The 22150-nt window shown below is 35.2% G+C and overlaps 2 protein-coding genes across 2 annotated transcripts in view; one reads left to right on the top strand and one right to left on the bottom strand.

The window, feature by feature from the left end:
- Positions 1-22150, top strand: part of LOC118187434 (DNA (cytosine-5)-methyltransferase 3B-like) — a 487890-nt gene that overhangs the window by 154635 nt on the left and 311105 nt on the right. The window lies entirely within an intron of this gene.
- LOC118187428 (organic cation transporter protein-like) overlaps positions 1-22150 on the bottom strand; it is a 231287-nt gene that overhangs the window by 48515 nt on the left and 160622 nt on the right. The window contains exon 5 of the mRNA XM_035357647.2: positions 14811-14937. Coding sequence (XP_035213538.2) covers positions 14811-14937 — 127 coding nt within the window. The remainder of the gene's footprint in view (positions 1-14810; positions 14938-22150) is intronic.

Here is a 22150-nt window from a genome sequence, read left to right as displayed (position 1 = left end):
AAAGAATATCATACAAAGGATTTAATTTAATTTTCTTCAAAATAAATTGTTCGTCTCTTCCCCTTAGCTTCGATAATCTCCTATAGTAGTACTCATTTTCTAAAATCCTGATCTTTTTTTTATTATTTAAAATATATTTCACAGTATCGTATCTTTTATTTACCATACTGACAGTTTCTTGTAGAAATTTTCTATTTTTGAACAATTTTGAAATGAGATATCCGACATCAATCTGCGTTTCACTTGTTCGCGCTTGTTTTCGCAGAAAACATAAAGATTCACAACATGTAAAACGAGCAGACCTAAGCAGTAACTAGTTTCTGCTATGATAACAAAAAACTGCATACGAGAAAATAGAAGTAATTAAGTGTATGAATAATTTTTCTTTACAATGTTAAGTATTTTTGATGTTTTAACTAGTGTTGCTATATACATTTTTTCCGCTTACTAAACTACCTGTAGTTTTAAGCAGTTGATTTTTCCTGTTGTTGTGAAATACATTACAAGCAATTTGTGAGCTAATTAGTATAAAAAATTAGGTTCACATTGTGTTTCATAGTGTATGGCTACTCCTTTCCCTTATGGCATATCTTGCAACAATATCCAGGTTTACATTTTACTTCGGTATATTCCAATTGTAAAGTTGTAGAATCAACAAATATATTTCTTCTCTTTGTTTTACTTGCTCAAAGCAAATTATTTCTTTCTTATCTATGCACGAGCTTCATTCCAAATGCAGTAAATTCAAAGATGAATGTTGTTTGATCGTGACCTGAGAAATAGATACGTTTATAACAGCGATTTAAACCACAACAAAGCAGTTTTTGCTTATGTGTCATGCTTTTAATGGCCATAATAGAGCATATTTATCGTATTTTGGCAATGCGTAGCCTATTAAGCGTCTGCGTCTTTCAAAAGACGTTTAAGAAAACTGTAAAATCTCGAAGAGTTATATTACACACGAAACGTTAAAAATTAGTGCGTGAGGCCACAATTTGTTTACATAACGAGTGTTTTATTCAAGGCTGCGTGAGCCCGTTAAGCTGAACTCAATTAGTTACCTCCAGCAGAGTCAAACCTCCTTCAGCCCATCCATTTCATAAATCTAACGAAAATTTCTATTATTATGTTCGAAATACCTTTCGAAAAGCTACTATGCCCCCATGTGATTTCTGATTTTTTTTTATAATTTAATGCGGTGTTTGTTTAATGCACGTTCCGGGAAAAATTGCGATTCGTTTAAGACTACGAAAAGCACTCAACATAATGATATATTCACTAAGAAATTATGACTGACCAAATCCACAAATCGACATCATTAGTAGTAGGAGTCCCTTTTTTCGACTTCTGATCCTTCTTCCACCTACAATTTTCCTCAAGAGTCCGTTGAAATAGAAAACTCAAATCTGATTACAGATTCAAACTAAAACGAGAGTACTTTTTCCTTATTAGAAAGCTGCTGATTTAAAAGGAGCAAGCCTGTTAAAATAAACAAAAATCATAGAATTGTACAGTTGCGATACAGTATGAAATAAAAGCGTGTGTTTAATAAATAAGAACTCAAATTCGTTTCTTTTCCTCATTGCTAAGCTTGAAGATATGCTGTAAAAGTTTAAAAAAGCAACAAAATTTAAAATGCGCTAATTATAGTAGATCTTCAGTTATCCTAACTCCAGATATCCGGAATTCCGATTATTGCTTTTCTTTTTAGGTGAAGTGCTTGTTGATAATTAATTTGCATTATTCTAATTCTTAGTTGATTTGAATTATATAATATGATAATGGAGTACAGTATGTACTTAACTATCACTGTAATACAGACTACATACTGAAATGTGTAGAACAGTACACAAACGACATATTTTTTACATTTTTCTTAAAAATCAAAAACTTGTTTGACATTGTAAAAAGTAACGAAAACGTACAACAATATACTGTTATTTTTTTTCCTTATTTTAAAAGAGAAAATATACAAAATTATACAAATAAAAACTAATCTCCTTTTCTTAAAACTCCAATTTAGAACTGGCCCACGAGCGATAAAGACGCTGAACACTGGTAGTTCGGTTCGAGGTTCGAATCCCGCGAACGGACTGGCTGCATGGGCGTTTTCGTGGTTTTTCCCATGTGTAACGTGTATACGAGCCAGTTTCCTTTAGAGAGTCCTCCACGAAGGCATCCCTCCCTTTAGGCAGATAGCCCTAGTGTGCTTTGCCATAATTGAATAATCCTAATCCTAATCCAATTTAGAACTTTTCAGGGGAAAATGAATTCAAGGTTTATAAAAGTCGATTAATATGTTAGCTGTTTGTAGCTCAGATTTGACTTTTTTATTTCTAGAAATTTCTAAGTACAATTTTTCGTTTTCTTGATATACCCAAGTTGGTACTTTTCCGTTTCGCCGGCGCAAATCTCGCCAAGCAGACTTTATTGGCGACAACATACAGTATACACATAAAAAATATTTAAAAAAAAAAAGTTAGTTTTAAGAATTCTTTTTTTAAAGGCATAAACATTTTAATATCGCTTAAAATTTTATAAAAAACCGATAAATAAAGACAATAAATTTGTAAAAAGACATTAATTTAAGAATTTACTATGCTTTCATGGTTCAGCATCCTGATTCGCCGGTTCATATCACGTGACCCCAAGCGATCTCATCTCATGTAAACTACTCTCTACAAAAATCTAATGCTCTCAGTAATTATCTACATTAATTTCAAGTTAAATCTTAATTTGGAACACAAGTTTAAATGCAAGAAATATTTCAATTCGTACGAATAGCTTACTCAGAAATTATGTAAAACTGCAGTGCTTTACTTCGCTAATGCATTCTCATTAGAATTGATGAATTTAACTCTTGACTTTACCTTTTCTATATTTTCGGCTTCGGGTAAGCGCTGTGATTGCATCCTAATTGACTTAATTACCGAAAATGGCCTAGGACATAAAACTGAACTATCTGATAAAAATTCTATGTAATTATATGTCAGTATTGAAAGAAACAATCAATCTGATAAGAAAAAGCTGCGACTTGTTTCGAAAATGAGGCGTAAATGGTTACCAGCGAGAATATTCCGTTTGGCATCGGTTGCACCATTATTAGCGACTTTATCGCTTGCGCCGGCAAAACGGAAAAGTACCTAAAAGTTTAGTTTAGCATAATCAGAGACCTCCCAAATTTTTAGTTTGTTTAAATAACTATTAGTTTTGCTCTTTATTTATATTTGCTTTTGAATTTCGGATTAGCATATATTTATTGGTTTTTTTTTAATTTGAATATGCATAATGTAAAGTTCTATTGTTTTTTATTTGTCATTTTGGCTGTCTATGTAATGTTTGTTTTCTCCAAGTGTTTCGAAAATGTGTTGGAAAAATTCTGGTACATTTGAGATTCGAGGTTTTCGATTTTATATGAATTTTAAAGCCTTTAATAAAAATTTGATGAAATCTTTTTGCGGTTTTTGATCTCAAAATGGGGCAGGAGAACAAAACATATTAATCGACTTTTATGAAGCTTTAATTCATTTTCCCCTGATGAATTGTGAATTAGAGATTCAATAAAAGGATATTAATTTTGATTTGTATAATTTTGTATATTTTTCGAGATTGTACTACTAGAAATTCTTTCTTTAATTGGATTGGATTTTATACTGTGTTAAACCTCTTATACTGGGTTGCAATTATTTATATTATAGAGGAATAGCCTTGCTTTTATTCCAATTTACTAATTCATTTCGATGCTTTAAGTTTATATATATAGATTAATACAGGGATGTTCATTTATGAAGTAACTTCCTGTCGCAGTGCAAAAATAGTTTTTTCTCACATCGCTCAAAATAAGTGATTCAAAGTGTGTTCACTAGCAAAGAAACTTTAAAAATAGGCCAGAGCTCATTCTGCTGTATTAGTTAAAAAATCTCAAAAAGAATGAAATTTCTGTAAGAATGTAAATTATACGAAGGGCCTTAAATTATCGAGATTTTCAAATGGACTTCCGGTTTTTTGAGAAATAATTATATTTACAGATAAATTTATACATGAGGTACTCTTTGTGACTAAAAGGAAAAACAATGTAGACAAAAAACTAGCGAGTTCCGTAATAAGTGTATGGGTTAGTGTATGGGTAAGTGTTCATGGGTTAGATTTGCTTTCAAAAGCAAATGAAAATGTTTCTAAGACATCACCGAATCCAGCAGAGGTCGTGTCAGCCGCACCTTCAGAGAAATTAGTCATCGTTCCAAAGAAAAACCCTTTATAAGGGCCATAGAGTTGAACCATCAGACAGTGCTTTTGTATAACAATAAGAAGATGTATCTCGAATGACGACAACTCGGAAAGATCGTATGATAGGCGAGCTGTCAAAAGTATACTGAAAGCTTCCCTATTAGCCATTCCGAATTCTTTCCCCACATCTTTAAGAAGCGTAGCGTTACGAAAAACACTGAACTCTATTATCGGAGTCCATTGTAAGTCTGGATAGCATCTATCCGGAGCACCGTTTACATTTTTGCTGTGACAGAACTAACAACGTACCAGACTAAAACCACATAGTTTTTGCGGAAGAAATATATTTTTCATTCGGCTCAGATTTCTGAAAATTTCGTGCGTAGAGGATGGTCTTTAGGCAAATGCATACATAATCACAACCTTCGTTACCATTTGAGGAACAATTATAAAGGTCATGTAACCTTCACAATAATTTAACAGCCTGCAGATACGTTGATGGCATATAGCTGTTTCAGAAGTCAAACAACAAAAATCAGCGTTAATTTACAAAACTTTCACAGGACTAGTTTCGATGGTTTTACCGAACCATCATCTTCAGCTGCAAAACCGCAAATGAACAAGATAGGAAATAATGTTTAGATAAGATAAGAAAGCCTGGACAAGAATAAGCAAGTGGCGCCATCTGTTGGCGAAACCAGAACTAAAACATAATTTCTCTAAAAGCCGAAGGCAAATTTGGATTGGAATTAGGATCGTTAACTAGAACAGAAAGATTTTTATGAATGTGAAATGCCTCTAGAAAATCCAGTTCTCCAATGGAAGATGTTTTTTGAATAATTTTGGCAGCAGAAAAATTGAAAGTGTGATTTTCGGACCAACAATGTTGAGCAACAGAAGACTTCTGTGTTTCCTTTTTTCTAACATATGCCTCATGTTCTTTGACGCGAAATTTTAAGGCTCTCTTAGTTTGGCCAATGTAAATTAAACCGCACTGGCAAGGAATCCTATAAATACCCCAGGAATTCATATCCGGAATGGGGTCCTTGAGTATAGAAGTTGGAATTTTATTGATGGGAGAGTAAATGCTATTCAGTTCACTTTTGAACTTGAGACTTGCAATTCTCTTCCGTTTCTCGACATTCTGGTCACACGTAACACATCCAACTTCAGTACTACAGTTTACCGTAAACCTTCATCGGTTTGCCTTCCACCACACTTTAAATCATGTCATCCGACTAAACAAAAGTTAGCTTCATTTTATTCCTATGTTTTCCGTGCTCTTCAAGTTTGCTCCTCCAAACTAGCCCTTGATGAAGAACTAAATTATTTAAAAGCAATAGCTATTGACAGGGGCTTTTCACCCAACATTATTAATCAAGCAGTTAAAAAATTCTCATCTCAACACACTAAAAGCCACACTCTTATTTTAGGAGATTATAAAAATTCTGTTGTCATTCCCTTCTTTCCATCAATTAGCTATAAAGTTGCACATATTTTGCAGAAATTTAACTTTCGGGTTGTTTACTCTCCCATCAATAAAATTCCAACTTCTATACTCAAGGACCCCATTCCGGATATGAATTCCTGGGGTATTTATAGGATTCCTTGCCAGTGCGGTTTAATTTACATTGGCCAAACTAAGAGAGCCTTAAAATTTCGCGTCAAAGAACATGAGGCATATGTTAGAAAAAAGGAAACACAGAAGTCTTCTGTTGCTCAACATTGTTGGTCCGAAAATCACACTTTCAATTTTTCTGCTGCCAAAATTATTCAAAAAACATCTTCCATTGGAGAACTGGATTTTCTAGAGGCATTTCACATTCATAAAAATCTTTCTGTTCTAGTTAACGATCCTAATTCCAATCCAAATTTGCCTTCGGCTTTTAGAGAAATTATGTTTTAGTTCTGGTTTCGCCAACAGATGGCGCCACTTGCTTATTCTTGTCCAGGCTTTCTTATCTTATCTAAACATTATTTCCTATCTTGTTCATTTGCGGTTTTGCAGCTGAAGATGATGGTTCGGTAAAACCATCGAAACTAGTCCTGTGAAAGTTTTGTAAATTAACGCTGATTTTTGTTGTTTGACTTCTGAATTAGTATTTATTCGGCGTGTTATTGTTGTCTTAATTATAGAAGCCCCAAACAGGCTTACATTTTGCTTTCTTTTTTGCACGGTGTGGCCGCCATTTTGTGATTGTAGGAGTTTCGGTGAGTACATTTTTGCAATTTTCAAGTTATGTTTATGTTTTGTACATTTGGATATTGTGCTTTGCTTGTCTGATTTCATGCATTTTGCTTACAAACATTTTGTTTTCTATTCATTTCAGTGAGGGATTTTTCTGCTATTTTGTGTGTACTTTATTATTGCTCAGTTAATTTAGTTTGATTTTCTGCATTGTTTATCATGCCTTCATCCGTTAATCGTTTCACTAAATTACGCCTGAAACGGCAAAAATTCCTGAATCATCTTGACTTTTTACTTAAATGTAAATGTAAAAAATTGATCCCCAATTTTATTCAAATCAAATCTAATCAAAAACCTTCGAGTCGCGTTTCAAGAATTCTGTTAAATTGCAAACTTGCCTTACTTCGGTCCGTGATAAGGGATACACGTCAACAATTGTCCAAAATTGAACATGAACTCTATAAGCTTCATCTGGAACTCGCTAAAACATATCCAAAATTCACTGCCCTTGAACAAAAGTCTTGGTCTAGAACGGAGAATGCAGTTAACCGTCATAAAAACACCCTTGTAGTTAAATTCGAAAAACTACTTTTACAGTCTTCCAGTTCAAGTAGTTCAAAAAATCTTCCCATTGTAAACATCAAGCCAATAGTTAATATTTCTAATGTTAGTCTTTCAGAAGAACAAGAGAGAATTCTAAAATATAATTTTAACTTCTCACAAACCTGTAAACCCTCGATTCCAAAGATTTTGGCTCCTATCGAAAAAGCTTTCAAGTTCAGTAAAGTTTCAGATTCACAGAAAGAAATGATTAGGCATCTTATCGCTCATAATGTGAAATTCAATAATAAACCTTTGAAACCAAATCTGACTGCGAGAGAAAGAGCTACAATGCGCGAGATTCATTCTAACCCGGATATTGTCATTTCAAAGGCCGACAAAGGTGGCCAGATAGTCGTCATGGATAAGAACACTTACATCGATGGTGTCACTAAACTCTTAAACGAAGGACCATATAATCCGATCCCTAAAGATCCTTCACCTTCGGACTTATCCAAAATAAAAACTGCGATCAAATCTTCGCAAATCATTTCAAGCAACTTAAAACATTCGCTTATCCCATCTGTTGCGAATTGTGCCAGATTATATGCTCTTCCCAAAATTCATAAAAGTGGTATTCCTTTCCGCCCTATTGTATCAAATTTAGGTACTGCCTCGTATCCATTAGCTAAATATTTAGTTTCTAGATTTTCCACTCTATTAGACAATAACATTTACACCATAAAAAATTCAATAGAGTTTGTAAAAAAGGTTAAAAACATTTCTCCTCGTAATTTACTCATGGTTTCTTTTGATGTAAAATCATTATTCACCAATGTCCCAGTGGAGGGTGCATTAAGATGTCTAGAAACCAGACTTCGCGAATTTCATTTCTCTTGCATCGAAATTGATGAGCTAATTTCTCTCACCCAACTCTGTTTGAAACAAACACATTTTGTTTTCCAAAATAAATATTACAAGCAAACTGAGGGATTAGCCATGGGAAGCCCCCTCAGTCCCATCCTGGCTGATATCTACATGCATTATTATGAATCAAAATTGTTTGAAACTTTAAACTTCCCGGCATGGTTCCGCTACGTAGACGATACTTTTACCCTGTTTGAAGGTAATAAAGATGATTTAAATAGAGTTCTTTCAACAATGAATTCTATTGATCCTGCTATTCAGTTCACTTTTGAACTTGAGACTTGCAATTCTCTTCCGTTTCTCGACATTCTGGTCACACGTAACACATCCAACTTCAGTACTACAGTTTACCGTAAACCTTCATCGGTTTGCCTTCCACCACACTTTAAATCATGTCATCCGACTAAACAAAAGTTAGCTTCATTTTATTCCTATGTTTTCCGTGCTCTTCAAGTTTGCTCCTCCAAACTAGCCCTTGATGAAGAACTAAATTATTTAAAAGCAATAGCTATTGACAGGGGCTTTTCACCCAACATTATTAATCAAGCAGTTAAAAAATTCTCATCTCAACACACTAAAAGCCACACTCTTATTTTAGGAGATTATAAAAATTCTGTTGTCATTCCCTTCTTTCCATCAATTAGCTATAAAGTTGCACATATTTTGCAGAAATTTAACTTTCGGGTTGTTTACTCTCCCATCAATAAAATTCCAACTTCTATACTCAAGGACCCCATTCCGGATATGAATTCCTGGGGTATTTATAGGATTCCTTGCCAGTGCGGTTTAATTTACATTGGCCAAACTAAGAGAGCCTTAAAATTTCGCGTCAAAGAACATGAGGCATATGTTAGAAAAAAGGAAACACAGAAGTCTTCTGTTGCTCAACATTGTTGGTCCGAAAATCACACTTTCAATTTTTCTGCTGCCAAAATTATTCAAAAAACATCTTCCATTGGAGAACTGGATTTTCTAGAGGCATTTCACATTCATAAAAATCTTTCTGTTCTAGTTAACGATCCTAATTCCAATCCAAATTTGCCTTCGGCTTTTAGAGAAATTATGTTTTAGTTCTGGTTTCGCCAACAGATGGCGCCACTTGCTTATTCTTGTCCAGGCTTTCTTATCTTATCTAAACATTATTTCCTATCTTGTTCATTTGCGGTTTTGCAGCTGAAGATGATGGTTCGGTAAAACCATCGAAACTAGTCCTGTGAAAGTTTTGTAAATTAACGCTGATTTTTGTTGTTTGACTTCTGAATTAGTATTTATTCGGCGTGTTATTGTTGTCTTAATTATAGAAGCCCCAAACAGGCTTACATTTTGCTTTCTTTTTTGCACGGTGTGGCCGCCATTTTGTGATTGTAGGAGTTTCGGTGAGTACATTTTTGCAATTTTCAAGTTATGTTTATGTTTTGTACATTTGGATATTGTGCTTTGCTTGTCTGATTTCATGCATTTTGCTTACAAACATTTTGTTTTCTATTCATTTCAGTGAGGGATTTTTCTGCTATTTTGTGTGTACTTTATTATTGCTCAGTTAATTTAGTTTGATTTTCTGCATTGTTTATCATGCCTTCATCCGTTAATCGTTTCACTAAATTACGCCTGAAACGGCAAAAATTCCTGAATCATCTTGACTTTTTACTTAAATGTAAATGTAAAAAATTGATCCCCAATTTTATTCAAATCAAATCTAATCAAAAACCTTCGAGTCGCGTTTCAAGAATTCTGTTAAATTGCAAACTTGCCTTACTTCGGTCCGTGATAAGGGATACACGTCAACAATTGTCCAAAATTGAACATGAACTCTATAAGCTTCATCTGGAACTCGCTAAAACATATCCAAAATTCACTGCCCTTGAACAAAAGTCTTGGTCTAGAACGGAGAATGCAGTTAACCGTCATAAAAACACCCTTGTAGTTAAATTCGAAAAACTACTTTTACAGTCTTCCAGTTCAAGTAGTTCAAAAAATCTTCCCATTGTAAACATCAAGCCAATAGTTAATATTTCTAATGTTAGTCTTTCAGAAGAACAAGAGAGAATTCTAAAATATAATTTTAACTTCTCACAAACCTGTAAACCCTCGATTCCAAAGATTTTGGCTCCTATCGAAAAAGCTTTCAAGTTCAGTAAAGTTTCAGATTCACAGAAAGAAATGATTAGGCATCTTATCGCTCATAACGTGAAATTCAATAATAAACCTTTGAAACCAAATCTGACTGCGAGAGAAAGAGCTACAATGCGCGAGATTCATTCTAACCCGGATATTGTCATTTCAAAGGCCGACAAAGGTGGCCAGATAGTCGTCATGGATAAGAACACTTACATCGATGGTGTCACTAAACTCTTAAACGAAGGACCATATAATCCGATCCCTAAAGATCCTTCACCTTCGGACTTATCCAAAATAAAAACTGCGATCAAATCTTCGCAAATCATTTCAAGCAACTTAAAACATTCGCTTATCCCATCTGTTGCGAATTGTGCCAGATTATATGCTCTTCCCAAAATTCATAAAAGTGGTATTCCTTTCCGCCCTATTGTATCAAATTTAGGTACTGCCTCGTATCCATTAGCTAAATATTTAGTTTCTAGATTTTCCACTCTATTAGACAATAACATTTACACCATAAAAAATTCAATAGAGTTTGTAAAAAAGGTTAAAAACATTTCTCCTCGTAATTTACTCATGGTTTCTTTTGATGTAAAATCATTATTCACCAATGTCCCAGTGGAGGGTGCATTAAGATGTCTAGAAACCAGACTTCGCGAATTTCATTTCTCTTGCATCGAAATTGATGAGCTAATTTCTCTCACCCAACTCTGTTTGAAACAAACACATTTTGTTTTCCAAAATAAATATTACAAGCAAACTGAGGGATTAGCCATGGGAAGCCCCCTCAGTCCCATCCTGGCTGATATCTACATGCATTATTATGAATCAAAATTGTTTGAAACTTTAAACTTCCCGGCATGGTTCCGCTACGTAGACGATACTTTTACCCTGTTTGAAGGTAATAAAGATGATTTAAATAGAGTTCTTTCAACAATGAATTCTATTGATCCTGCTATTCAGTTCACTTTTGAACTTGAGACTTGCAATTCTCTTCCGTTTCTCGACATTCTGGTCACACGTAACACATCCAACTTCAGTACTACAGTTTACCGTAAACCTTCATCGGTTTGCCTTCCACCACACTTTAAATCATGTCATCCGACTAAACAAAAGTTAGCTTCATTTTATTCCTATGTTTTCCGTGCTCTTCAAGTTTGCTCCTCCAAACTAGCCCTTGATGAAGAACTAAATTATTTAAAAGCAATAGCTATTGACAGGGGCTTTTCACCCAACATTATTAATCAAGCAGTTAAAAAATTCTCATCTCAACACACTAAAAGCCACACTCTTATTTTAGGAGATTATAAAAATTCTGTTGTCATTCCCTTCTTTCCATCAATTAGCTATAAAGTTGCACATATTTTGCAGAAATTTAACTTTCGGGTTGTTTACTCTCCCATCAATAAAATTCCAACTTCTATACTCAAGGACCCCATTCCGGATATGAATTCCTGGGGTATTTATAGGATTCCTTGCCAGTGCGGTTTAATTTACATTGGCCAAACTAAGAGAGCCTTAAAATTTCGCGTCAAAGAACATGAGGCATATGTTAGAAAAAAGGAAACACAGAAGTCTTCTGTTGCTCAACATTGTTGGTCCGAAAATCACACTTTCAATTTTTCTGCTGCCAAAATTATTCAAAAAACATCTTCCATTGGAGAACTGGATTTTCTAGAGGCATTTCACATTCATAAAAATCTTTCTGTTCTAGTTAACGATCCTAATTCCAATCCAAATTTGCCTTCGGCTTTTAGAGAAATTATGTTTTAGTTCTGGTTTCGCCAACAGATGGCGCCACTTGCTTATTCTTGTCCAGGCTTTCTTATCTTATCTAAACATTATTTCCTATCTTGTTCATTTGCGGTTTGCAGCTGAAGATGATGGTTCGGTAAAACCATCGAAACTAGTCCTGTGAAAGTTTTGTAAATTAACGCTGATTTTTGTTGTTTGAGTTCTGAATTAGTATTTATTCGGCGTGTTATTGTTGTCTTAAATATAGCTGTTTGTTGTATTGTGAATAATGAAGTGTCTGTCGGGAGCCATTTTTGGCAATATTGTTACGAATTTTCTAAATAATTTTAGTGAAATTGTATGTAAATTGTAGTATCTCTTGTAGTATGAAAAGCGTCACAATGCGAAGTATTGTCAGTAAAATAAGGTTACATGGGTAAGTCTTTTTAACGTTGAGGTATCTCGCCAATATAGGCCAGATAGCGACAAGCTGACGATGGTTTTCGCGACTAATTTTGACACTCTCTTGGCGACATTTAGGACTCATCGCTGCGAAATTGTATTCAGCACTTTGTAATTGTAACTATGTTTGCCTTCCAACAATTTCAAGAAATCGAAGGTACTGGAAATTTCTCGGCGGACGGGGGGGAAACTATTTAAAATCGAACAGAGGATCAGTTTCCCAGTTGATTTCAGAGTCTTCAGAGATCTCATTAAGAGTTTCGCTTTTAGATTAGAGAGCTGTGCTTTGCATTGCGTAGTGTTCCACGTTCTGAATTATTTGAAGTGATAGCTACCGAATATACTCTATCGTACTGATAAGAGCTGTACGAGAACTTTTGCGGGAAAAGCTCCAGAAATGTAAAGTGCTTTTATTGATTTTAGAAAGATAAAAAAAAATGCATCAAGTAATCATCGGTTCTATGTGCATTCAATCCATTGAACGTAGAATTGAACACCGGTGATACGAGCGATGGATGAGCAACTAAAACAGACATTTTAGTTGACAGATTTTGCTACACTCCAAGAAAAGATGGGTTCGTCAAGTCCTTTAAACAAGAAATGGACGTTGTTTAATAAAAGAAGGAAGCGGGCCAAAAAAAAAAAAAAAATGGAAGTGGACCAATAAAAGAGTGAAGAGGCCGTTAATTTAGTTTAGAAAAGATTGAAGCAAGTCAAGAGGAAATGAAAAGCGAAATTACTGCCATAATAAAACAAATTCGAGGCTGTGGAAGACAGACACGGTTGAAAATAAAGTTGGAGAAATTCAAGAAAGTGTTTCCGCTGTAGAAAACCAGATCGAAGGAAGATTTTCTATTGTCTAACAACAAAATGATGACAGAATTTCTGCTGCTGTCCCCAAAGAAGTTGACAACATAAAGAGAAATCCATAGTGGCAGCTGGAAACAATTCTGGCGGCTTTAAATTTCTATGTATGTCTTACCTGAAACTCTCCACGTAAAGACCTGCTGGCAAGTTTGCAAGACTCAGTTTTCTGTATTGGCGGACGCAAACGGATGGAATGCCGAAGCAAAGGCCTGCAACTTTGCCGCTTCTCTGAGAGCAGACGCAGCCAATATCCTTCAAAAAGAAATTAGTGGAATCCACGAAAATTAGTGGCTAGACCTCGAAGCTTTTCCGAGGCGCGTTGGAGCTGCGCTTTGGCGAAAAGTGTTTAAAAATCTATAATAACAGGTTCGCAGTTATAGTTCTTGGCTCAATGACTCAATGTGTGACAGTACTTCAGTCGCAAAGAACTTCGGTAAAAAATATTCAGTTTGAGGTTTGGAGAATAAATCTCTTCTCACTATAAGAAATATTTATTGCACAAATTAATAGACAGAGAGGACCTCTCTCTTTATACGATTGCGCGCGTCACACAATTTTCTGGGCAAAGATGTACGCGCTAGCGAGCCAGTGGCCACTTTAAAATTATTTTTATCTAAGAACAGTACTGTCGTTTTCAAAGTAAGTATTGTCAATTAAAAGTGTTTTTTTATTATGTCGTTCTATTTCGCTCTTTGTTTACTGAAATATATAATCCTATGTGATGCAATTCTAATATTTCGAAAACGTTTAGCACAATCGAAATGAGATGTTTAAGAAAGTATGCTTTCGCTCTGGAAGTATCAAACTGGTGCATTCATCTTTCCAGAGAAAATTTTTTGACCATTATTGTCTTATAATGGAAAATATCCAAGAAGGTTAATTATTAAATGAGTCAATTATAATCAACTGTATCTGTTTGGTGTTAATGAGGTCAAAATCTTAAATTAAAACTGTTGAAGTAATTAGCAATAAAAACTAAGAAAGATAGTGAATTTAAATTTATGACAAAATAATAAGTAATTTTTAATGACAAAATTAATCATTATTTAAACCTTCTGTACATATTATTTGTGGGACCACCAGTGGTCAAGCGGATTAGACAGTTTAACATTGGTAGTTCGATCGAGTTCGAATCCTTGCGAAAGGCATGGCTATCCGGATGCTTTCATGTTTTTCCCAAGTTCGTAAAGTTCCAAGAGTAACGTAAATAATACAAACGAACTTCCTTTTAAAAGGTCACCCACGTGGGTATCCCTCCACTTAAAGCACATGGCCCTCATGTGATTTTTCTAGGCAATTAAACGATAAAGTTATTTACAGTTTGTTAATTGACAACAGCAAAGCTCCCACGGCTTTTCATATTATTTGCACAGTTAAATCGAAAGTCTTGATAAAAATTTTGCAAGTAGCATTGATTACACAGAACAAAGTCATTTAACAATTATAATTAAAATAACTACGCCTTACAGAGAAGATGTTTGCCACAAAATAATGTTGTTTTTAAATAAGAATATTTCCCTATGAAAAATTAACTCTTGCGGTAATTTTTATGAACATTACCGTGCACAATTAAAGATGCTTTTTTTAGCCTTCGATAATTTAAATACCTATCACTTCTAGATAAAAAGACCATTTTCATTTTAGCTGAATTTCAAACTATTCCTTTTAGTTTTATAGAACATAAACATATTATCGATACATGCCAGTTCGTTTTTCAAACATAATTATTAAGCAGGAAAATACTCACTAGTCTATCGTAGAAATATTGCGTATCAAGATTTTTGCCGTTAACTTGCGCCACCCTCTCCAGCAACTCAGCAGCTCTTGCTACTTGACCTTTGGTCATTAACCAGCTTGCGGATTCAGGTACCCACCTGAGAAGAAAAATAATAGAACTTAATTGAAATTATTTTATCGACATACATTAACAACAAAACTGTGCTTATCAAAAGTATTTTCCAATTTTTAAATGAAAATAATAATGTTTCGTTTTGTTTCAAGGTTATTTTTCTTCTTTATCTAATAATTTGAAATGCTCATAAATAGTAATAAAAAATTTTTACGGTTTTAATTTTTTTAATTTTTTAAAATTAACGAAAAAAGAAAATCACATTTTGATATCTGTCAATAACATTTCTAATTTGTTTTGGGAGATGATTTAAGAATACACTTAAGATTATTAGGAAAACTACCTGCCACCTTTTCATTCATGCAGTTCAATCATAAATTAGTCAATTAACAGTAAGAAAAACGTCATTTATTGGTTGTAAAAAAATAAGTTTCAGAAGACAGTAGGCCAAGTATTTTGAATTTTAAAGCATATTTTCAAATTATTCATATCGTATTATAATTACATATTTTCATTACATTTCTTAGGTAATACACCTTAGAATTTGTATGCAGATTCCCGTGATCTGCTACTTAAGATGCAATTTTCGCGTATAATGGAAGAATTTAAAAGTCTGTTCATTTGCATATATATATATATATGTGTGTGTATATATATATGTGTGTATATATATATGTGTATATATATGTTACCGTGAAAGACCGAAATTGGAGAATGTCGACTTTCACCGGAGAATGTCAACATTCACCAAACACGTCGGTGAAAGATCGAATATTTCTTTACATTCGGACCCTCACTGGTGTATGTTGACAATCACAGATATGCTCTGGTGAAAGTCGAAAAGAGAGATCATAAAGTGCCATAATAGTTTAAGTTGTTGCAATAAATAAGATTTGAATCGCATAATTTAGTAAGTTTTTATTACTGTTATTTTATTTTCTCATTTAGAACGTACTGTATAATTAAGTTTTTAACTTCTATTATTTTCTTTTCTCATTTTGAATGTATTGTGTGTTTTAGGTTATCATGTTCGTTTATTCGAGACTGAATTACGGAGAAGAAAATATAATATTGTTATATGTTCAACATTCACCATTAGTACATGGTGAATGTCGACATTGACCTGTGTAAGTCAGAAATAAGAGTATTTGGAAAATATTTCGGACATACACCAAGCGACTATGTGAATGTTGACATTCACCGGTGAAAGTCGACATTCTCCAGAATTCGGTGTTTCACCGTAACATATATACTATATGATGTCACTGAGACATTTTTATGCGAAACTAAATAAGTTACTTAGATTTTCCTATATTGTATTTCCTCAGCTTTTCTTAATCTTCAAAATGTAAACATCTAATTTCCCTCCTTCTGGGGATCTCTAGCGGATAAGACCGTTGAACACCTGCATTTCGACCCGGGTTTAAATCCTGGTGAATGAGCTGACTGAATGAATAGCTTCCTGGGTTATGTTTTCGAACCTGTTTTCCCTAGAAATTCGTCCACAAAGACATTCCTCCCCTTAGACCTAGTATGCTTTTCTATAATCTAATAAATCCAAATCCTCCACGCATACACCCCGTTGCTTTAAAGCAAACTTTCTGAATTGAGTCTGAATTTGGAGTTATATTGTTACAATATAGCATATTTTACTACAATGTCAGTTAGCCAAACTATGAGAATTCAAGGATTTGTGATTAAATTTTTATTCATAAATTTTCTACACAATGAACGCATAAAACGGTAATTAAAAAATGTTTATGAATTAAGCCATTACCGCATATCGTACTGTGCAACCATTTTTTTTAGAAATGTTACTATTTAAATACATAATTATTAATAATTTTACATGCCGCCCAGACGGTATAGTGTTTAGGGGAGTCGACTGCGAAACCAAACGGCCTGGGTTCGAATCCCGGAAAAGGCATGGTTGTAACTGTCCGTCCCTTCATAAAAGGCAAAGTGCCCCCTTCCTATTAGGAGCTTCCATAATAAAGTGACCACCACTTCTGGCCTTAGTAGTGGCCAAGCCGAAGTCGGCTGAGGGCTCGCCATTGAAAATAAAAAATACAAAACCGTTTGCTTTAAAATGAGACTTTTAGTTTGGAATATATCTTCATTAGATGCACTGTAGCATATTCTCACATTATATTTTACCTTGATAAGAATTCCAGCTACTTTCCTTTTTGTTGCTTGATAAGTGCCCACCAGTGGCCGAGCGGTAAAGTCGCTAAACACTGGTAGTTCAGTCCAAGGTTCGAATCCCGCGAACAGGCTGGCTGCATGGGCGTTTTCGTGGTTTTTCCCATGTGTAACGTGTATACGAGCCAGTTTCCCTTAGAAAGTTCGGCCCACCAGCGGCCGAGCGGTAAAATCGCTGAATACTGGTAGTTCGGTCTGAGGTTCGAATCCCGCGAACGGGCTGGCTGCATGGGCGTTTTCGTGGTTTTCCCCATGTGTAACGTGTATACGAGCCAGTTTCCCTTAGAAAGTCCTCCACGAAGGCATCCCTCCCCTTAGGCAGATAGCCCTAGTGTGCTTTGCCGTATTCTCAATACACCAATACCCTTAGAAAGTTCTCCACGAAGGCATCCCTCCTCTTAGGCAGATAGCCCTCGAGGCTTTGCCATAATTACACACACACACGCTGCTTGATAAGTATTTTGACCATTTTGTCAAACTGTAATGAAAAAATAAAGATTTAAATTTTCCAAAAAAATCTTCTGTCTTATACGTATTAATACAACAACGCTGACCTAATGGTAACAAAACTGGCATTAACACGAATTTCATCACATCCACACGCACAAATTAGATTAACGCTACTGTTTTACTTTAGTTTTATCTCCAGCTCTTTGATTTCTCAGTGTATCATTAAACTCTCAAACGTTATTCCGTTGTGAAAGTCGGACAAATTGCAGAACAGAAGACTACTTCGCGTGGGGTAATTTTGAAAAGATAACAAAAACTAGTCTTCTACAAGAAACGAACGACAAAAGCGTGCTTCACTTGGCGGTCATTCATCTACGGACGCCTTATATAAATGTCACTTCTAGTATGATTGATGCGCATTCAGATAAAAAGAAGAACCTTGCTAGTGTCTTTCACGTACGTTTATATTGCAATCAATCGATCTATAATTTCCCTTCAAGACATCGGATAGGAGTGTCTATCTGTTTGCGTCTCGCACTGAATTTCCCGAAAGCAGATCTAGTAATTTGACATCAGTCTTCTGTTTCATAATTGTTGGAACTAAGACACGCCCTCTCTCTTATGAAGTATTCGGACTCTGGTTTTTTAAGTTTTATACCTTACGACCTTACTCCATCAATCCTCATGTATATTTTTGCAGAAGTTTACGAGGTTTTATATTTCGTTAATAATTTACCTATAAACATTCACTGGAGACAGATTAACAGCAGTGACTGGTATTAAAATCTGAAATGCAGTGATAAATTGATACTAAAATGAGAAAGCATCTTAAACTAATGAAGGAAGAATACTTTCCTTTTTATTTTCAAAAAGGCAAATTATTCGATTAAGATGTTAATGACCAATTCGATTAAGATGTATTTCCTTGACTGCCTTCTCACATTTATGTTCGAAAAGCTTTCTTGCAGGAGTAAGCAGCAAGGTGATTACGTAATATTATCAGAATTCTGTGCTGTGATATGAATAAATAGGAGCAGAATTCGAAACTAAAAAGTTTAAATTATAGAAGGGTTTCGTGGAAAATGGCTACATATTTTATTTCCTTAATTATTTATCTTAGGCAAACAATTTCAGTTCAAAAGTTTTCTTGAATAAGAAAGATAATTTCTATAACCGTTTTAGCCGTGGGGTAGAACGGTTTTGAAGATGCAAAATTGATCTTTTATTGCAGTCCCTGTTGATCCAAAGCCCAGTAATAGAAATGGCCTTTCATATTATATTTAAATTAACACTGAACTGTTGTTGTTGCTTATGCTCACTTGTCAGACGTAGTCAGACCAAGGCCCACGAAATACCTCGTGGAAAGGAGCGCTTGATTACGCGTATCGTTGGCAATAGCCTTGAGCACCTAACAGGTGACAGTGCGATTTGGCTCAGTTCCGGCCCCAGGTTTGATGGAGAGCATCCCGGGGGGACGGGTCCTAGGGTCTCCCCTTTCACCAAACCACACGAGAGGATTTTCGGCTCGCCGCATATTTAGAGTGCCGCACCGACACTATACATTTACAAACATCCATGCCTTCTGTGGGAGTCGAACCCGGGCTCTTCGGCACGGCAGTCAGCGACGCGAACCACTATACCATTTGGGCGGCAAACGCTGAACTACTCGTTGATTACGAAGTCAAATGTAAAAGTATTCTTACATTTACCTGAAAAATCAAGCAGTATGTTCATAATTATTATTTTTAAAGACCAGTTACAAAACTTAAATGTTTTACAGAACATGAAACTATTAATGATTAAATAGATTGTTTTTGTTTTGAATTTGCTCCAAGAAAGTAGAAGTAAATTTTAGTACAATTAATTTTGGCCGAAAATATGTCTTAAAAATTATACACTGACTACCAATAAGTATTTGGACAGCTATGCAAACGACGATATCTGCGGTACCAAGGTACGCCACGGACTCCGACGGTATATATCGTGTAGGAAACAGCATCGGCTTTAGTCGCATGCAAGACTCCTCGCAGTTCGGAGCTCTCTGATTTCGAGAAAGGTATAATTATCGGTTATCACAAATGTGGCCGATCCTTAAGGGACATATCTAGCGATCTGAAGTATCCAATATCGACAGTGGCCTATGTGATTAAGAAGTGGAAGGTGAGGGGTGATTGTCGGAATGTGCGCAGAGTCGGCAGACCAAAGAAACTGGGGGATAGAGACCGACGCGTGCTGTTGAGAGAAATTCGGAAGAACCGCACCCAACCGATAGACCTTATCCGCGAGGAGTTTTAACAGGCATCCGAGAGTATTGTTTCAATGAATACCATCCGTAAAGAAGCACATCTACTTGGTTTTCATGGTCGTGCTGCTGGCCATAAGCCTTTGATCACAAAGTCCAACCGCGCTGCTCGGTTAATGTGGTGCAAAGCATATCGAAATTGGACCGTAGATCAGTGGAAACGGGTTCTTTGGAGTGACGAATCAAAGTTCACCCTTTACCGTTCCGATGGCAGGGTCTGGGTCTGGCGTCTTCCTGGAGAACGTCTCCTGCCAAAATGGATTTTGCCAACAGTCAACTTCGGCGAAGGTGGAATTATGGTCTGGGGGTGTTTCTCCTGGTATGGGCTGGGACCCTTGGTCCCCATTCATGGTAAGCTCAACTCCGATGCCTACTGCACTATTTTGGATGACAATATGCTTCCTACGTTGTGGCAGTTTTACAGGTTGGACCCCTGTTACTTTCAGGACGACAATGCCAGTTGTCATGTTTCGACGTTAACCAAGGCTTGGTATGGTACCAATGGAGTTCATCGAATGGATTGGCCTGCCCAGAGTCCAGACCTGAACTATCGAGAACCTCTGGGACGAGTTACATCGCCGAATTCAGGGTTGCACTACCCTTGCAAAATCGGTGAAGGAAATTCTATGTCTTCTCCAAGCCGAGTGAAGAAAATACCACTAGCTGTCATACAAAGACTTGTGGAAAGTATGCCCCGGAGGGTCCACGCTGTAAATACCTCTCGTGGAGGCTCTACCAACTATTGATTTTGAATAAAGTTAGTTTTTCTTTTCTATCACAGGTGTCCAAATACTTATTGGTAAGTCAGTGTATAAATTAGTATTTTTTAACCTAGTTCCCATAAACCTTATCCCGTTCAAACTCCGGAAAAAGAAACCGTTTTGAACTACCAATTTCACGACATTAGCCATTCTGCCATTGGCTAGCCCAGTTTTTCGCTAATTACGGTAGTATGTATTTTATAAAATCATAAAACTTCTTTTAAAATATATTCCAGTGTGCATTCGTTTTAAGATAATTCCAAATTTAATGGAACTTTGTTTTTATCACTATTGCCTCGATTATACTTATCATTCAACATAAGGATCATCTGGAAGAATTTGTACATTTACTAATTGTAAACAATTTTAACGAATTTGTAAAAACAAAAATTACTTAGTTCGGCTTTTCTAGGCATAATGACGTTATGTAAGAACCCGTTTCTTAATAGACTGAATAAAATAACTCAAAACTTCGGGGAAAGTGCAGAAATGTATCGCAGAATAACAAATTTCTTTCTTCGCCAATTACTTTCGGAATCGCAAAGAAAACAGATAAGTTTCTTTACTAAAATACCCATTCAGTTGAAGAACAATAACAGATATATAGGAGAATGCAATTATATTATTCAAAAACCTATTTATGCATTTAAATGCTTCGTGAGAATCAACAAACCGAAACTCAAGAATGGGTCTGCAAAATTATTTCTTCTTGAACTGCGAGAGGTAATTTTTTTTGCCATTTTTTAGTACATGCTTAATGGAAAGTTAGTGCAACTGTTGTAGAAACTTACGAACACTATAAATAAGAAGCTACTTTAATCATGTTTTAGAGACTGATTTTATAAGCAATTTCTAACTCAAGTGGCCCATCAATGGCCGAATAGAAAAACCATTGACCACAAGTGGCTTGTTACAGGATCAATTCCCAGTGTCAGTCCTAGTTGTAGACGTTAGGTTGTATTAATTGAGTAAGGTCCGTGTTGTCCTATAACGGAAATGATCCGTTATTTTTACAACACACATTTATAAAAGAAGAAAATTTCACTGGGTATTTATTTAGCCTTTGTGTTATTTAAAAACTTGCTTTAACATAAAGGTTTGTTAGTTGGATGTACTAAACTTTTCCATAGTAAAGTATTTTTATCATATTATATAATAAACGAGATACGAAATTTAATTTCCTTTAAAAGAATTCAGTGTGAATAACGGCAATAGTTTGCGCAGTTTTATTTATTATTTATTTTATTATTTATTAAGTACTTTCAAAATGCAAAACTAATAACAACAATGTTAAGTTCTTCAAAAAGAAACGCGGTTTTTTTTTATCTTATCATAAAACTGCGATTAAAAAGAAGCTAAAATAAAACAAAGGCACACTCCTGTATTTGAATACCTCGAGGTTCGTGTCCTCTGAAGTTGGGACTGCTTGTGATGAATAAGCATAATAAATTTTATGCCTGTTCTTACGTGGAGAATAAAATATGGTCCCCTTCCTCCAAAAATATACTCGAGTTAGTCTTCCT

Source organism: Stegodyphus dumicola, chromosome X1 (assembly GCF_044657685.1).
Source record: "Stegodyphus dumicola isolate Sdum_Otavi_A_Nest chromosome X1, ASM4465768v1".
Lineage (NCBI taxonomy): Eukaryota > Metazoa > Arthropoda > Arachnida > Araneae > Eresidae > Stegodyphus > Stegodyphus dumicola.
The sequence above is the reverse complement of the archived record's forward strand: the minus strand, read 5'-3'. Positions and strand labels throughout refer to the sequence as shown.